This window comes from Rutidosis leptorrhynchoides, chromosome 6 (assembly GCF_046630445.1).
Source record: "Rutidosis leptorrhynchoides isolate AG116_Rl617_1_P2 chromosome 6, CSIRO_AGI_Rlap_v1, whole genome shotgun sequence".
Lineage (NCBI taxonomy): Eukaryota > Viridiplantae > Streptophyta > Magnoliopsida > Asterales > Asteraceae > Rutidosis > Rutidosis leptorrhynchoides.
In genome coordinates this window covers 441,049,709-441,069,387 of record NC_092338.1, presented here as the reverse complement: position 1 = coordinate 441,069,387, position 19,679 = coordinate 441,049,709, and the positions used below count along the sequence as shown (strand labels likewise).

The 19,679-nt window shown below is 34.3% G+C and overlaps 1 protein-coding gene across 1 annotated transcript; it reads left to right on the top strand.

Moving 5' to 3' along the window:
* The first annotated feature begins 1,398 nt into the window (after window positions 1–1,398).
* LOC139855324 (uncharacterized) lies at window positions 1,399–1,942 on the top strand. Its single transcript, XM_071844552.1, has 2 exons — window positions 1,399–1,690; window positions 1,842–1,942. Exons 1-2 carry the CDS (start codon window positions 1,399–1,401, stop codon window positions 1,940–1,942), a joined length of 393 nt encoding a protein of 130 aa, XP_071700653.1.
* The last annotated feature ends 17,737 nt before the right edge of the window (window positions 1,943–19,679 follow it).

The following is a 19,679-nucleotide window of genomic DNA, read 5'->3' as shown; positions in this document are numbered from 1 at the left end:
TTTAATAATATTATTTTAAATCTTTACAAGAGAATATATATATATATATATATATATATATATATATATATAAGTTAATATTTTCTAATAATATATTTTACTACGTTGTAAAGTATTAACGTTTGAAAATATGTACGTCTTATTATTTAAAACATGATATATATATATATATATATATATATATATATATATATATATATATATATATATATATATATATATATATATATATATATATATATATATATATATATATATATATATATATAGTTAAAATCTTTATTTAATGATATAACATTTAGTTTTTCAAAGCTAATTATATTAGAACTCATTAAAAGATTATATTAATAGCAATCGTTATATCATAAAACGTTTAAGGAAAGTAAAATCACATGTAAAATATAACGTGTTTCATGTTTTATAGTTTGTTCATGAATTGAAGGGTAAAGTCCAATGAATGTATGAAATCATCTTAATGTAACATGTCAATTTACTTAACTTGTCGATATCCATTTTCTAAGTCATCTATATTCCTTAATTTCACTTTCACGTTAAATAATATGAAAGCTAGATAGTTATCTTATCAAAAGTCACGAGGAAATTATTGTAAGGCATGTATTGGAAATCAAACATGAATCTCCACTAACCCTTGTCTAGTTCTCGTTAATTGACACATTTATTCTTACTTGTAAATCACTTTATCATTTTCCGAATATTGTTAAAAAGAAATGATTTCTCAAATCAACGTGGACCTCATAACAGAGACCCGTAACAATATCATAATCCTTAAGGGACTTGATAAATATCTTTTAATTCAATCGTTTAACATTATATTTTAACTTTGATAGTTCAATATATCAAATAGATATGGAAACCAATAAGTTTAATGTACGGTATCATACACGTAATACTTTGTTAATGTTTTCAATTAGTATTTATATATAATTATATATGCACATCAAATTAAATATAATTGTTCGTGAATCGTTGAGAATAGTCGAAGGGTAATTGAATATATGAACATAGTTCCAAAATTTTTGAGACTCAACATTACAGACTTTGCTTATCGTGTCGAAATCATATAAAGATTAAGTTTAAATTTGGTCGAAAATTTCCGGGTCGTCACATTTTAGGCCCACATCAATTTTTTAATGATCGAATAATCATTTCAAACCAAAAAAAAAAAACAAAAATCGTTCGGGAAATGAAGTACATGTGACATGTGCCTACCTAACAGTTGGGTCTTTATTTAATATGAATATGACAGCATTTTTGAAGTCAACTATAATTTGACAACCTGCAAGCATCAATCAATTACCCATTTATTTTATTTAAACATAATTATTAGAAGAAGATCAAATTCACTCCAAAAACGTCCTAAAACAAGCTAGGCCCAAAATGTGGACCTTGATCAAGCTATTCGATGCAATACTATTGATCTACTTTATTGTAATTGCATTTGCAGTTCCACTTCTTGATGCTCAAACCATCCTTCCTTCAAGTATCTTTCCAGAAATACTCATAAGCTTCAAGAACTGGTTCACCTATGATTTTGATAATTACTTGTTATCTGAAAAACCGCGTTTTTTCATTGGTATTGCTTGGCTCGAGCTTCTTTTTGCGTGGCCCCTCTCAATCGCTTCCATCTATGCTATTCTTGCTGGGAAGAATTCTTGGTTGACCATCACATGTTTGACTTACGGAGTCTACTTTTTTATAGCATTGGTAACACATCTTAACTTCCCTCACTTGTTTTCCAGTGTATAAAGTATAAACCATAACCGTAAAAAAATAGTTCACTCTTTTTATGTTCTTTCTTAAATCTTAAATTATATTTGTAGACGATTATTCACGGATCTTAGGTCGCTTGCAAACTATCCTAGAGACGGAATTTACTAGAATAGAGATAAACTGGGATATGGGTCGTATCGGGATCGAATAGATCAAACCTAGGATAAGAACTAGATTAGATCGACTTCTAAACGATATATTTCGGTGGTATATGGTGTTAGGGTTATCTGGAGATGAAAAACCAGTCGACTAGTAACCCTACAAAAGAGAAACAAACCCGTATATATACTGCAGGTGAGACACACTCGGTCGAGTGTGTCTCTCAGTTGGTCGACTGAGTAACACAGTCGGTGTGTACACACACTCGGTCGACTGTGTATGCAGTTTAACATATTGATTATTTAACAAAGTAAGATAACACAATCACAAACGTAATCAATAGTCACAAGTAAACATTATTACATAACCGAATGTGTTAAACGTAAAGATAAACTACGGCTGGGGATTCATGCACCAACAAACTCCCCCTAAGACCTAGCCGTGGAGCAGAAAGATTCAGTTATCAATCAGTAAACGGATCTGTCACCCAGTTCTTCAGATAACAAAGTTTCACAACTCTGCAGTACTGTTCATCCTGCACACGATTTTTTGGACTATACAGCATCCGGTTGTAGTATAACGTGAACATATCTTCCTCACAGCAGTTCCTCAACCAAACTGGATCCAAAACCCTTATACTATCATTTTCATCTCCTCCATCTTTGTCTAACACGATAACCGCTTCCTCTGATCATTCATCGTAATACCACCAACGAAAATGAGAGCTGAAGTGTTGCGGCATTTTCCTCAATGGAACCTTTCGCATATACTTCACAGGTTGATATTTTACAATCTTCCTTCTTACCCTGTTTTCTTGTTCGTCCTGTAAGAGATCTTTGGAAATTGTGGTCGAAAATCTACAAAATTAGGTGACCGATATGATCTTCTTATCTTACGAACCAAAATATCAGGAATTCCACAATAATCCTGATACAACATCGTAAGCCTGGCCACCTGCATAAACTCAAAATAAGGTAACGATTTGAATTCGTATGGAGACTTGATATAATCCACTCCGTGTTCTTTCTTGATCGCATACATATCAAATTCTTTAATGTAAGCCCAGGCTATTATCTTCCCCTTAGCACGCAAACTCTCACAGTGCTCGATAAACTTCAAAAACTGTGACTCTACCTTAGGATTCATCACATATTGCATAATCCGCATCAAAATCTTCCATTCTTCTTCCAACACTTCAACCTTTTCTTTGTTGATTTTTACCGGCAAGAAACCTTCCGGCAACACACTCTCTTGCTCTTTCTGTTCTTTTTCCTTGCACTTTCTGTTCAAAAGTTCATCATTCATCTGAAAGTACTCAGCAAAAGTTGGATAATCATCATCACAACCTTCATAACGAGGATAAGGCTCAGTTGGCTCATCCTCAATAACAACTTCATCAAAACGCAACTGTATACTTTTTGTCAACAACTTGTGAAACTGAAAGCAGACTGCTCCACATAATTGACTTTATCAAAGCTGACGTTCTCATTAGCAATCACCCCTTGCGCAGTAATAAAACCTCCTTCACTACCTGCAAAAGAAACTGGTCCTCCATCCACTGTTTTCACATTAGAAAGTAAGGACAAGTTCCCTGTCATGTGCATGGACGCCCTACTATCAATAATCCAAGTACTGCAGCGAGGATTGTAGGCGACCTGCACATAAAAATAAGGAGATTAATTAGAAAGGGCCACCCATGCCCGAATGGCAGTGGGTTTCCCATCAACACCAACCACTGGAAATTCCACCCATTGTCCCTTAGATCCAGAAGGACCTTCAGAATTTTGGACACCTCTAACTTCAGATTTACGTTTTCAAACAACATTTTTTGGTAATGGTTTCCTGTAATAGTCATTTGTTTGAAAAACTTTTGTTTCACTTGGTTTGACAGAAGTAGATTTAAACACAGGTGAAGATGATCTTTTATCAAAAGTACGTTTGGGACTAAGATCATGTAGCGACCAGACAAAATCGTCATTGACGGCGCCGACTACTTAGGTCCCGTCACGTGGTCATAAGTCTTTAAAACAACGTTTGACCAAAAATAGGTTGCATTCATTTCAATTATAAAGATGTTTTAAGGTTTACAAAGTAGGTTCGACGACCAAATATGTTACAATGTTAGAAGTACAATTGAAACCTATGCGACACATATTAAGTTAAGTCAAAAGACGCTCCACGTATGCATGTATACTCCACATCCAAGCAATTATCAAAAGTAATGAGCCGAAGCATGTATCACAAAACGTTCAAGGACCTGAGAAAAACATAGAAATCTATCAACGAAAACGTTGGTGAAATCATAGGTTTAAGTAAGTAAGTAAGTACAAATGAACCACAAGATTTGTATCATTGAATAATAGTAAACCATTCTAAAATTGTTATCACGAGCACCCAATTATCAAGGCTTAACTTTCCATCCATAGAACCCCATCACAATAGTGTTAGAACATACACTGTTTCTCGAAAATATATTTCATCCGAATAACGGTAGCGAACCATCCGAATGAGGGTTTGTCAAACCCATATGGCCATATAACATAAGTTCTCGCTTACACTCGACAAGTGTAACTAATGATAATCGAATTGAGGATTTTGTTCTAACTCGTATGTAGAATGTTTGTTTTCTTGTACTTGTGTTCACTTAGTAAAATGAAACGTTTATGTTTTCTCATCCCAAATGTAAGTTCAAAAGAGTAAAAGTGGGACTATGATCTCACCTTAAGTGCAAGCGTATAAAAGTACTTCGCAAGTAAACGTGTGCAAGAACGAATGCTAGTCTTGACCTAAACAAATAGGTTTGTATCAATATCGGTAAACACGGTCAGTCAAAGTGTTCAATTAGTCCTATGGCTCGTTACGACTCGATTACTATAGCATGTGAGTCAAGTTGTCACATTTCATGCAAGATACAAGTATAAAAACATGTTAGAACGATTGCACAAACATTTGGTTAAGTTTGATTAAAAGTCAACTTGGGTCGGGTCAAAGTCAACGAAAAAGTCAACATGTTCGGGTCGGGTATCGAACTATTTTTATGAGGTTTTTTAATCATATATGAGCATGTTAGAACAAGTTACATGTGAATCGGAGGTCCATAGCATAGCAAACATTTTTCGTAAAATGACCAACCAAAACAGTCCCTGGCAGTTCATCTGGACGGCGTCCAGCATTGAAGGACTGGACGACGTCCAAGAATCTGGATGGCGTCCAGATCAGTATGCAGGTCCTGTTTGCTGCAACACACAAATGCACGAACCAAAACCCAAACAATCCCAATTTAAGACCCGCAAACAATCAAAACATGTATCTTATATCATCGGAATGGTATTTTGACGAGGAAAACAACTAAACACATTTCATCAATCACTTTGACACTTACAACAACCAAAACCACATTAAATGCTCATCCTTAATTGTATCCAAGTTCATAAATCTCATTTCATGATTCGGGCAACCAATTTACATGTATGATATGTCGTTTCGAGGGTTGCATACAATCCAACCAAACACTTACCAACAATAATTCATGGCATTCAATGCATCAAATATTCACATTTAGCTCTATCAAACCCTAACCTACATCACCAAAATCAATAATCAAGTTTATGAAGTTTTCTAAAGCAACCTACACATCAAATTGAAGCTAGTGATACTAGTAACACAATTAAAACATGAACTTTTAACATCTAACAACTTTTAAGCAACTAAATCTCAAGAACAACACACCAAAATTTAAGTTCATGCTAGTTACTTCAAAACAACAAGATCAAGCATACAAATCATATATTCATGTTAGACTTGAGCCATAGACATTAATTAACACTTTTATAAGTTAAAAACATCAAGAACACAAAATCTAATGATTTTAGAAAGTTACCCAAATGTAATGAAATCGGTATGGAATCGAAGAGGAAGTTGCAAGGATTCCAAATATGTAATTTGTTTTGTAAAACACTTGCTAAATCGGATTTGGATGATGATTCTTTGGATTTGAGTTTGAGGAAAAATGTTGAAGTAGTAAAGGAGAAAGAGATGAATGAATGGATGAGAGTGAAGGTTGACCACTTTGACCTAGTAACATCTTTGGTCATTTGGCAAGTTTAGTCCCTCAAGTTTCATTCGGGTGCGTGAATTACCTAAACGAGATAATTTAAATGCGTATCAACGGGAGATGTTATAAATATATAACAGACTTTAAAATAGTTAAACGGAAAGTAAACGAAAAAGGCGGGATGTTACATTACCTACTCCTTAAAAGAAATTTCGTCCCGAAATTTAAGTAGGCGTAGTAGTCGTTGTTTCTTCCTCGAGACCTTGCATTTCCGCATCCGCGAATATATGGGGGTACTTCCTTTGCATTTGGTCTTGTCTTTTCCAAGTAAACTCGGGTCCCCTTTTGGCGTTCCAACGGACCTTGACAATTGGAATTCGGCTTTGTTTTAACGTTTTGACGGAGGTGTCCACAATTTCAACCGGTTCCTCCACGAAATGAAGTTTGTCATCAATGGTAAGCTCCTCGAGAGGGATGATGATATCGGGTTCATCAAGGCACTTTTTCAAGTTGGATACATGGAAAGTAGGATGAACGGAGCTCAATTGAGGAAGATCTAAACGGTAAGCAACGATTACAACACGTTCCAAGATTTCGAAAGGACCAATATACCGCGGATTTAGCTTCCCGCGTTTTCCGAAACGGATTACACCTTTCCAAGGCGTGACTTTTAACATTACGCGATCACCGACTTGAAATTCGAGGTCGTTGCGTTTTTTGTCGGTATAGCTCTTTTGACGACTTCGGGCCGTCCTAAGTCTATCTCAGATTTGAATGATCTTCTCGGTTGTTTCATGAATGAGTTCGGGTCCGGTGATTTGTGTGTCGCCTACTTCGGCCCAACAAAGAGGTGAACGACATTTTCGGCCATATAACGCTTCGAATGGTGCGGCGTTGTGATAACTATTGTTGTAGGAGAATTCGGCGAGAGGCAAGTGCTTATCCCAAGCTTTTCCAAAGTCGATAACGCAAGCTCGTAGCATGTCTTCCAAGGTTTGAATTGTGCGTTCGCTTTGTCCGTCGGTTTGCGGATGGTATGCGGTGCTCATGTCTAAACGCGTTCCTAACGCTTCTTGTAAAGTACGCCAAAATCTAGAAACAAAACGATCATCTCGATCGGAAATAATCGATAAGGGTACTCCGTGACGGGCGACGATCTCTTTAATGTAAAGTTGTGCAAGTTTTTCCATGTTGTCTGTTTCTTTCATAGCTAGGAAGTGTGCGAATTTGGTGAGTCGGTCAACAATGACCCAAATAGTATCGTAACCGCCCAACGTCTTTGGTAGTTTGGTGATAAAATCTATCGTTATCCTTTCCCACTTCCATTGTAGGATTTCGGGTTGTTGAAGTAGTCCGGACGGTCTTTGATGTTCAGCTTTGACTTTGGAGCAAGTTAGGCACTTTCTAACATAAGTAGCAACGTCCCTTTTAATGTTCGGCCACCAATATTGTTCTTTGAGGTTGTGGTACATCTTATTGGCACCGGGGTGGATCGAATATCTTGACTTATGGGCTTCGTCTAAAATAAGGTTTCGCAAGTCCCCATAACTAGGTACCCAAATTCTTCCGGCAAAATATCGGAGTCCAGTTTCTTTAACCTCGAATCGAGAGGTAAGGACGTTCAAGTGTTCGAGAGAGATGTTTTCATCCTTGAGAGCCTCGTCTTGGGCTACACGAATTTGACTATTGAGGTTGGTGTGAATGGTGATGTTTAAATCTCGGACACGAAGAGGCACCACTCCTTCTTTTCGACTTAAGGCATCGGCTACTACGTTTGCCTTCCCGGGATGGTAACGAAGCTCACAATCGTAATCGTTCAAAGTTTCAATCTACCGTCGTTGTCTCATGTTTAGTTGCTTTTGATCGAAGATGTGTTGAAGGCTTTTGTGATAGGTGAAGATAGTACTCTTGGTTCCATAAAGATAGTGTCTCCACATTTTAAGTGCGAAGACAACGGCTCCGAGTTCGAGATCATGTGTCATGTAGTTTCGTTCATGAATTTTGAGTTGTCGAGAGGCATAAGCAATGACTTTCTTTCGTTGCATCAATACGCACCCAAAACCATGTTTCGAGGCATCACAATATATAACAAAATCATCATTGCCTTCGGGAAGTGACAAGATAAGAGCGGTGGTTAGCTTTATCTTCAAGATTTGAAATGCGGATTCTTGTTCAGTCGCCCAAATGAATTTCTTTCCCTTGTGAGTTAACGCGGTTAGAGAACGAGCAACCAAGGAGAAGTTTTCGATGAATCTACGATAGTATCCGGCGAGACCCAAAAATTGACGAATGTGAGTAGGAGTGGTAGGAGTCTCCTATTTACTAATGGCTTCGATTTTCGATGGATCGACCTTAATACCTTGATCACTTACAACATGACCAAGAAATTGAACTTCCTTCAACCAAAATTCACACTTAGAGAATTTAGCATAGAGTCGTTCTTGTCTCAAGAGTTCAAACACAAGTCGGAGATGTTGTTCGTGCTCTTCTTCGCTTTTAGAATAGACCAAAATATCATCGATGAACACGATAACGAATTTGTCGAGGTATGGTTTGCACACGCGGTTCATAAGATCCATGAACACCGTCGGTGCGTTAGTGAGACCAAATAGCATAACAAGAAATTCATAACTACCATAACGAGTCCGGAAAGCGGTTTTGGAGACATCTTCCCCCTTAACCCTTAATTGATGATAACCCGAGCGGAGATCGATTTTCGAATATACACGAGATCCTTGTAGTTGATCAAAGAGGTCTTCGATGTGAAGAAGAGGATATCGGTTCTTAACTGTCAATTTATTTAGTTCACGATAGTCGATACACATTCGTAGGGATCCATCTTTCTTCTTAACGAATAGAATCAGAGCACCCCATGGTGAATGGCTAGGTTGGATAAAACCACGGTCAAGTAGTTCTTGGATTTGACTTTGTAATTCTTGCATTTCAGAGGGAGCAAGTCTATACGGTGCACGTGCTACGGGTGCGGCTCCTGGAATAAGATCGATTTGGAATTCTACTGGTCGATGAGGTGGGAGACCCGGTAATTCGTCGGGAAATACATCGGAAAAGTCACGAACAATTGGCAAATCATTGATATGATTCTCATCGGGCTCGAATTTCTTAACGTGGGCAAGGATCGCAAAACAACCCTTACGAAGTAGTTTTCTAACTTTAAGGCACGAAACGAGGTTGAGTCCGGTGCAACTCTTATCGCCATAAACAATCAAAGGTTCACCATTCTCAATAGGAATTCGGATTGCATTAAGATCACAAAGGATGTGAGATTTTGTTTTTGCTAACCAATTCATACCAATTATTACATCGAAGCTCCCTAGTTCCATGGTTATCAAGTCTATTTCAAATTCCTTACCCAATAAGTTTAACGTACACCCCCGATAATATGTGTCGGCACTCAATAGTTTCCCGTTGGCCACTTCAATGGTATAAGTGGTATCTAGAGGAAGTGGTGGAGTGCTAAAAGAATGAGTCAAAGTCTTGGATACAAAACTCTTATCGGCACCCGAATCGAATAAACAAGTAACATAAGTGTTGTTGAGAAGAAACATACCCGTGACTAATTCATTGTCATCTCGGGCTTCCTTGGTGTTGATGTTGAAAGCTCGGTCGCGCGTATTGGGGTTATCTTTCTTCTTTGGGCATGCATTTCTATAATGACCCGTTTGCCCACATTCGTAACAAGTGACCGTCTTTTGTGCATTGGGCCCCTTTCGAGCGACGGGGGCGGCACTTTTACATTCGTTGGCCTTATGACCAACTCCTTGGCACCGATGGCAAATTAGCTTGCCACATTCACCAAAGTGATGCTTATTGCATTTGTTGCAAAGAGGTAGTTTCCGGCATAACCCTTCTTGTCGTCGGAGGTGAAAGGCTTCTTGGCAAAATTGTTGTTGCTTTATTGGGGGGCTTCCTATTTTCTTTTGTTGTTACCCGACTTATCCTCGGCTTTAGGTGCCGGCACTACAATTTCGTTCACCATTTCTATCAATTTGCGGGCCATGTTCAATGCTTCTTGATGATTAGTAGGTTTGGATGACATTAACCCGTGTTTGATGCTCTTTTGAAGACCATCCATGTAAAGTTCAACCCTTAAAGATTCTGTGAAGACCCGTCCTAATCCATCCGGACGAAGTCCATATCGATTATAAACGATTCACAACAGTTGATTACATTGCGAGGTACTTGACCTCTATATGATACATTTTACAAACATTGCATTCGTTTTTGAAAAGACAATCTTTCATTACATCGCAAGTTGACGGCATGCATACTATTTCATAATATATCTATCTATAACTGACTTAATAATAATCTTGATGAACTTAATGACTTGAATGCAACGTCTTTTGAAATATGTCACAAATGACTCCAAGTAATATCTCTAAAAATGAACAAATGCACAGCGGAAGATTTCTTTCGTACCTGAGAATAAACATGCTTTCAAGTGTCAACCAAAAGGTTGGTGAGTTCATTAGTTTATCATAAATAATCATTTCATAACTTTTAATAGACCACAAGATTTCATATTTCCATTTCTCATAAACATACGTCCCATACATAGAGACAAAAATATCATTCATATGGATTGAACACCTGGTAACCGACATTCACAATTTGTATATAAGAATATCCCCATCATTCAGGGATCCTCCTTCGGACATGATATAAATTTCGAAGTACTAAAGCATCCGGTACTTTGGATGGGGCTTGTTGGGCTCGATAGATCTATCTTTAGAGTTCGCGTCAATTAGGGTGTCTGTTCCCTAATTCTAAGATTACCAGACTTAATAAAAAGGGGCATATTTGATTTCGATAATTCAACCATATAATGTAGTTTCGATTACTTGTGTCTATTTAGTAAAACATTTATAAAAATTGCGCATGTATTCTCAGCCCAAAAATATAAAGGGTAAAAAGGCAAATGAAACTCACCTAATGTATTTTGTAGTAAAAATACATATGACGATATTGAACGAATGCAGGGTTGGCCTCGGATTCACGAACCTATATCAAGTATATATATTAACATATAATAACAACTAGCAAGTTTATATATTAATAATTTACATATCGTATTACTAAATAAGTTATATTTATCCTATATACTTTTAATAGTTAATATTTATCTCTTAATACATTTATAAATAGTAATATATTAAACTTATTAGAGTAGTTTAATAATATAATATTTATCATAATGTATTAAAAATAGAAATTTATTTCAAGGTTTATATGTGATAAGAATATATATGTTAATATATTTTATATATATAGCTTACTTAATGTCATTTTACTAATAACAATTTAGTAATATGTAATATTAATATAGTTGTAATGTACTTTTATAAAATGATATTTATTTGTAATAATAACAATAATAATAATAATAATAATAATAATAATAATAATAATAATAATAATAATAATAATAATAAAGATAATAATAATGATAAGTATCTACCTCAAAATAGGCTTAAAAAATAAACTGCCCGCAACGAGACTCGAACCCGCAACCTCTCCTTTCCCAATGTAACCCCAAACCATCTGAGCTGTTGGTTACTTTCTAATTATTCTCGCGTTTTTATTTCTATATTATGTATCAAACTGTTACCCTCTTCCTCATTCATTATCATGAGCCCAATCAGTAATTTCGGCCCAACAGTTCTTTTTATTAAAAAAAATACTGTAGTGGCCGGGGTTCGAACCCAGGACCTTCTGTATACCGCTCACCACATGAAACCAGTTGGGCTGATGCCCTTTTTCTGAAATATTACTGAAAACATATGCATATAACTCGTACGTTCCTGTGTTCATTTATCTTCTTCTTTTTCTGTAATGATTCGACCAGCTGTAATTCCTCAAGGACTTTCAGTTTCTCTCTTTTTTTTTTTTTATAACGTCCCCTCCATCATTCATTGCCCACCGGAAAAAAAAATTTATAATAAAATAAAGTATAACTCGTATGAGATATAGTGGAGTGGTTACTTTTACTTTTGCTTTTAAAAAAAAACATACGATGATTACAAAAAAAAAAAAAATGGACGTCAAATTTTTATGGCCCATCTTGGTCGATTATGTATTGCCATTGTCCCACTGATGACATCGATATCCATTTGCTTTAGTGGGATAATAAAAAGAAATATATAGGGTGCCTTGGATACTCTTAAAGTATCATGGTGTGTTACACCTTTCTCTTATTGTTAAGTGTCGATCGAAAGAAAATATATACATATATATATATATATATATATATATATATATATATATATATATATATATATATATATATATATATATATATATATATATATATATATATATATATATATATATATATATATATATTCGTTCCTATCATTGCCCTCTTCCTTTTCGTTAGAAAACAGAATTATGCAGCAGTAATGATACAAATATATATATTAATGGGTTTCGATCATAAAGTTGGTGAAAATGGTTGTTGATTCAATATAAAGTAGTGGTCGATGATGTTTGGTTGGTTGGGTTGTAACCGACGTTGAATTCAAAAAAAAAAAAATAAGATGGTTGATCAAGAGGTGATGGTGGTGGTGAGGATCACGGTGGTGATAACTCACTTAAGGTGGTGATGGCGGTTTAAGTTGTGGAACTGGATGGTGGTCCGGTATGGTTGTCGTGGGTTTGGTGTTGATAGTCGAACATAATAGTAGTAGTAACATCATGGTGCTCGGATTTGGGTCTAATCGATGATAATGGTTGTAGAGTTGGTCACATGGGGTTTGGTTTTGAGATGACAACCGATGAAGATAGTATTCATGATAGTGAGGGTTCGAGGTGTTTGTTGATGGTTGAGTGGTGGTTGTAGTTCATCAGAGGTGGTGGAGACTTGTACTCAAGAAAACAGTAACTAAAATGGTTTAGTTGATATTCATGTTGCAAGTTGAATGATCATAGATGGAAGTAGTGATGACTTGAGTTGATCGAGCAAGTGTTAAGAATAAGGTGGATAAAATGGTGAAACTCAAATGGGTGTTAATCAATATAGGCTAGAGAAATCAATCAACAATAGAAGTTAGATAGCGAATTGGAAACAGAAAGGAATTCGAATATAATGGAGTGGTGGGGTTTCTTTGATTCTCACATAGAAGGACAAGGAGCAAGAAAATAAAAATACAAAAAGTTGAAATTGAAAGATAACAAATTCGTACCAACTTTTGACTTCTTAATTTATATTCAATTACTATTTAATTAATATTCATAATTAATAATAATTATTTAAATAATAATATTGATAATGATAGTGTAATAATCGAATGGGTTTTTATCTAACATCATATATTAATCGGTTATAATATATGAGGGAAGTGGTTGACAGAATTCTCACTCAGGAACATAAAACAATTAAAATGAAATATAAAGTAATCTGTGGAAATATTATACTCGTACCATTTGACAGAGATAGATAACAAATCTGAGACCAAAACAAAAAATAAAAAAAATAAAAATAAATAAATAAAGTTGATTGTTACGTGACACGGGTTTCCAATTATTTCACCTATTCCCCTATCTATAATTCGGTGTACAGTATTATATAAAATAAGTAGCTTATTAATAATAATAATTATATACATCACATAATAAGATATCTTGTTTATCAATATTTATACATTTTAATTTAAAATGAAATAGTCAGTAATCATATACATGTATATATATATATATATATATATATATATATATATATATATATATATATATATATAACTAAACCAATATAGATTTATAATTATGTTTTAAATATCGAATAGTTTAAATATATTAATCATGTATTGATACAATTATTTCATAGTATATCAATTAATACTTTGTAATTGTTTTTGCAAATTGTTATACGTATATATGGTTATCTAATCGTAAACTAATGTTCGTGAATCGTCAGGATTAGTCAAAGGTCAAATACAGGAATCCATCTAAATAGTTCGAAATTTGTATGACTCAACATTACAGAATTTGTTTATCGGGTCGAAATCATATAAAAATTAAGTTTAAATTTGGTTGAAAATTTCCGGGTCATCACAGTACCTACCCGTTAAAGAAATTTCGTCCCGAAATTTGATTGAGGTGGTCATGGCTAACAATAAAAATGTTTTCATGATAAATACAAGTTGATAAATAGAGTTTTATCATCATTGAAAATATGGATAAAATGATTTGATTAATCGAAGCGTATGAATGAAGCTATCACAAAAGATCGAGATGAAGAAATGGAGATTTTTCCATAACTTTTGACGTAGTCGCTATTGAATTCCGGAATTCAAGGGATTTAGAGAAAATCCACGAAATCTAAAAGATTTGATTTTTCGGCGAGTTAGGGAATTAAGATCTCTATAATTAAATACGGTGATCTGCCTCGATTTCCCCGTCTGATATTTCCTTTATAAATTAAATTCTTTTCCGTTCCCTTATTTTCACTATTCCTATACTTTCTTTCTTAGTTCATACATCCAAAAGATTGTGAAAATGCTTAATCTAGTTCTGATCCTTGTCCTCATCCTTACTATAGCAACAATCATTCTCATTTTTCCAACTTCCACCAGAGGAATCTGCTTTCTTTTACTTCGCCCTTGGGATTATAATATTTTTAATTCTCACGTGTCTTTATGTTGCAATAAACATTGATATACATGGTTTGTAATTTATGTGTTGTTATCGGGCTTTATATTCTCCCTTATATTTCAAAGCTCTATGCTTTTGTTTTCTCTTCCCGACTTCAAGTCAAGCGAATAATGGTCCAGAATTTGTAAATATAGAGTTTCGAATGATTATAATGTTCTAAGCAGGAAGGAACATGATTGCACGATTTGATTTTCAAATTTATCGATATCACTGAAGATAGAACCATCAAGAATACATATTTTTTTTTTGTTCAGGAGTTAAGTAGAATGAGAGAATTATGTAACATGACACATGATGACGTTAGAGTCTGTGAATCATCACGTTTCATTAGAACTCAGCATGACTTACTGTAATATAATCACGTTGATCAAGTGTCATTATATTATACTAACTCATGCATCAGTTCCCAACATTACTTCAATAACATTCATATTTTAAGCTCGAAAGTTTACAGAATATAAAAACTAACAGTTTCTATATGATGTAATACTGATAGTACGAAGAGATTAATGATTTCAGATAAGAATAGTTATAAAAATATCTCCAGAAATATGGAGGATATTTATAATGAAAGATACGATAATATCACGAAATATCTAAGATCAGAGGATGATAGAAACTATTATCTGCAAGGGTTTAGTGTAAGGAGCAAGATATTCACTAAAGACTTTAGCAGACATTGAATCATTTGGATTCTTTGAAGTCAAACTTATTCTTTGTGATTTGTCCACGGCTTTCTTCCTAGTTTTGCATAATCTGCTTTTCGGTACTAAATTTTCTATTGAATGTTTCCAATATAATGATACACAGGAAGCACGAGGAGGTATATAATTTCGGACGAGAATATTTATGAAAATATCCTCAGAAATATCGAAGATATTGATGATGATATTTTGGAATTTCTAAGTTCGATGGTTGATGGAGAAAGATTTTCCGCAAGATTTTAACATGACTTCGGAGCAAGATATTTTCTAAAGATTTCAACGGATCCAGAATTACCTGAATCCTTTGAATATATGGTTTGGTCCTTGTATTTGTCCTTGGTCTCCTTCATGGTTAGCTCAATCCGTTTTTCAGTTTCAACTTTTCTGAGCTTTTCCAACATACGATTCTTTATCATCAAACTTCCGATGATTAAAGTCGTTTACGGTTGCCTAAAGTTTCTACTGCTTCATTCAGCTTTTTCAACATTCAGAGTATTGATTTGTAGACTGAGTGCTGTTCAGAATTTCAGAATAAAAGACCATAATTCTAAAAGATGAATGTTATACATATAACTGTTGATGTAGATATGTTGTGCGTTTTCAAAGTACTAATTGCTGACTCCCGATAATTGGTATGGCAGTTCTCGTTACAAGATGCGGGTGATTATATGATGAGACTTCAATAGATAAATATAGTGATTTGTCGAAGAGATTTAAGCCAAGGAGCAACGAGGTTGCTGGTACGTCTGGTAATATGATGGAATATAAAAGGTTCCCCGGTAACAATAAAAGAGCGCGCATATAAATCAAGATTATAATAAGGTTGTTTCGAATGAAAAGTCGAAGTTGTCTTGTTGGAGCTATGACAAAACTGGCTATCTCGAACAGCAGATGCAAAGTTATTTTCGGTAATAATAATGCTAAAGAAGCTAGCACAGATACGTGTTAAACGTTTATTCAGGTTTCAAGTATTTTCAGGTACATGACTATATGCATCAATCTTTTCTTCCGTAGATGAAATGCGGTTGGTTCATCCTCTCGATTGAGGTGTTTTCAAGATTCATGAAAGGTTTGATCGCAGATTGTAATCGTCAAGATACAAATGAGATTTAGATGAAATCAAGTGGCAAACTTGAAGAATTGTTTAGTTTCATATATTATAATCAATATTTTAATTCATTTCAATTGTCCAATGTTATTAGTCCACAGTCGATAGTCCACAGTTAACAGTCTAATAATTTATATATAGTTTAATATATAATATTCGAATTAATTAATAAATATCGTGACCCGTGTACATGTCTCAGACTCGATCACAACTCAAAGTATATATATTATTTGAGAATCAACCTCAACCCTGTATAGAGAACTCGATCATTACTGCATATAGAGTGTCTATGGTGATTCCAAATAATATATATAGATGCGTCGATATGATATGTCAAAACCTTGTGTCCCGATATTTAAAGTGCGTAAAATAAATAACAGAAATTAAATGACGATAAATAAAGTGCGTAAAGTAAATAACAGAAATTAAATGACGATAAATAAAATTGCGAGAATGTAAATTGCGATAAATAAACTGCGATAAATAAATTGCGATAATTAAATGGTAATACGAAATTAACAGTTAGCTAGGAACAGTTAGCTAGGATTTTGTTAGCGTGGATTCTTAATAGAATTTCATATTGTTAATTAATATGTTTCTAATCAATTTTTATTGTGTCCATTATTTCCTCATTATGCCACTTGTTGGATTCTGATAGGTCAAAATCTAAATATATAATTGGATGAAAATGGTTATTCTGTGGTGAACGGATTTGTATATCGATGGATGTAAGTAGGATAGTATATGACTGTTGAAATAGATTCGAAGAACGTACAATGTAACTTATTAATGTGAAATTTAAATAGTCCTCGGGTATTACCTACCCATTAAAATATTTTCACCATTAACAGTTTATACAAGAGAATTTTTAATTACAATCTTTATGAAAACATATATACATATATATTTTCTTCAGATGTATTCATGGATTTAATGAGTTAATATGATATTAAACTCATTTGCTTTTCGGTTGGAACTAGAATAAATAATCTCTAAAACTTTAGAGATTACATATTCGACATGTTGAACGAAGATCATACTCAAAGTACAGATGATGATATTGAAGCATGGATTGTTGATGGTACTGGTGCTGTTATTGATTGTACTGTTGGTGCCGGTGATGTTGCTGAAGCTGGTACATTTTGCACCATATTCTCCGAACTGATTATTCGAGCGCAAAGTTCGTTGACTTATTACTCCGGGATGATTGTCGGTCGGAACGAGCAGATGAATAAGGTTCAGAATTGTGGATAGAATATAATCTTGTCGAGTTACCCCGGAAATGAGACTGAAAATGGTGTCTCGAACAGGTTCGCCGGTAAACGCTTCAGGTTCATTGTCAAGAGGTGAATTCGGTTGGTGGAAGGGATTGCCTTCTGCGCGTTTTCATTAATTAAGTCGACTACGAACCCATCAGATGAATTGATAATGGCTGATTGGTTGATTCATGTCGATGACGCTGTTTTCGGAGCTTAGGTGAACATCTATGCCGGAATAGCTATCGGAATAACTATCGGAATAGCTATCGAAATCTGAGGGACTCGAACTGGTTGCAGTATTCATCTCGTACGATCAGATGAAGGATTTTCGATAAGAAATAGATTATAGGATGTAGATTAGTACCCTGCAATACATAATTACATATGCATATATAATACTAAAATCCAATAAGTTACGGAGGAATCTGCGGAAGTTGTCAGGCAAAGTTACGGTAACAGATACGTTAAGATATGAAGTAGCAGATACGCTAAGATATGAATTTTGTCTATACACTATTCATGCAGTCAATGCAGTAAAATGTGTCTAGACTAAGAATGATAAGTAAGTGATTCTCTAAGAATGATAAGCAGGTAATTTTTGACACAAAATGATAAGCAAAACTTTTGACATGCAGACACGGTCGAAGTCCAGACTCAATAATGCATCCTAACGACTTATCAGTTAGACACACTAATGCAGACGTGGTTCGCTAAGACCACCGCTCTGATACCAACTGTGAAGACCCGTCCTAATCCATCCGGACGAAGTCCATATCGATTATAAATGATTCACAACAGTTGATTATATTGCGAGGTACTTGATCTCTATATGATACATTTTACAAACATTGCATTCGTTTTTGAAAAGACAATCTTTCATTACATCGCAAGTTGACGGCATGCATACTATTTCATAATATATCTATCTATAACTGACTTAATAATAATCTTGATGAACTCAACGACTTGAATGCAACGTCTTTTGAAATATGTCATGAATGACTCCAAGTAATATCTCTAAAAATGAACAAAGGCACAGCGGAAGATTTCTTTCGTACCTGAGAATAAACATGCTTTCAAGTGTCAACCAAAAGGTTGGTGAGTTCATTAGTTTATCATAAATAATCATTTCATAACTTTTAATAGACCACAAGATTTCATATTTCCATTTCTCATAAACATACGTCCCATACATAGAGACAAAAATATCATTCATATGGATTGAACACCTGGTAACCGACATTCACAATTTGTATATAAGAATATCCCCATCATTCCGGGATCCTCCTTCGGACATGATATAAATTTCGAAGTACTAAAGCATCCGGTACTTTGGATGGGGCTTGTTGGGCCCGATAGATCTATCTTTAGAGTTCGCGTCAATTAGGGTGTATGTTCCCTAATTCTTAGATTACCAGACTTAATAAAAAGGGGCATATTTGATTTCGATAATTCAACCATATAATGTAGTTTCGATTACTTGTGTCTATTTAGTAAAACATTTATAAAAATTGCGCATGTATTCTCAGCCCAAAAATATAAAAGGTAAAAAGGCAAATGAAACTCACCTAATGTATTTTGTAGTAAAAATACATATGACGATATTGAACGAATGCAGGGTTGGCCTCGGATTCAAGAACCTATATCAAGTATATATATTAACATATAATAACAACTAGCAAGTTTATATATTAATAATTTACATATCGTATTACTAAATAAGTTATATTTATCCTATATACTTTTAATAGTTAATATTTATCTCTTAATACATTTATTAATAGTAATATAGTAAACTTATTAGAGTAGTTTAATAATATAATATTTATCATAATGTATTAAAAATAGAAATTTATTTCAAGGTTTATATGTGATAAGAATATATATGTTAATATATTTTATATATATAGCTTACTTAATGTCATTTTACTAATAACAATTTAGTAATATGTAATATTAATATAGTTGTAATGTACTTTTATAAAATGATATTT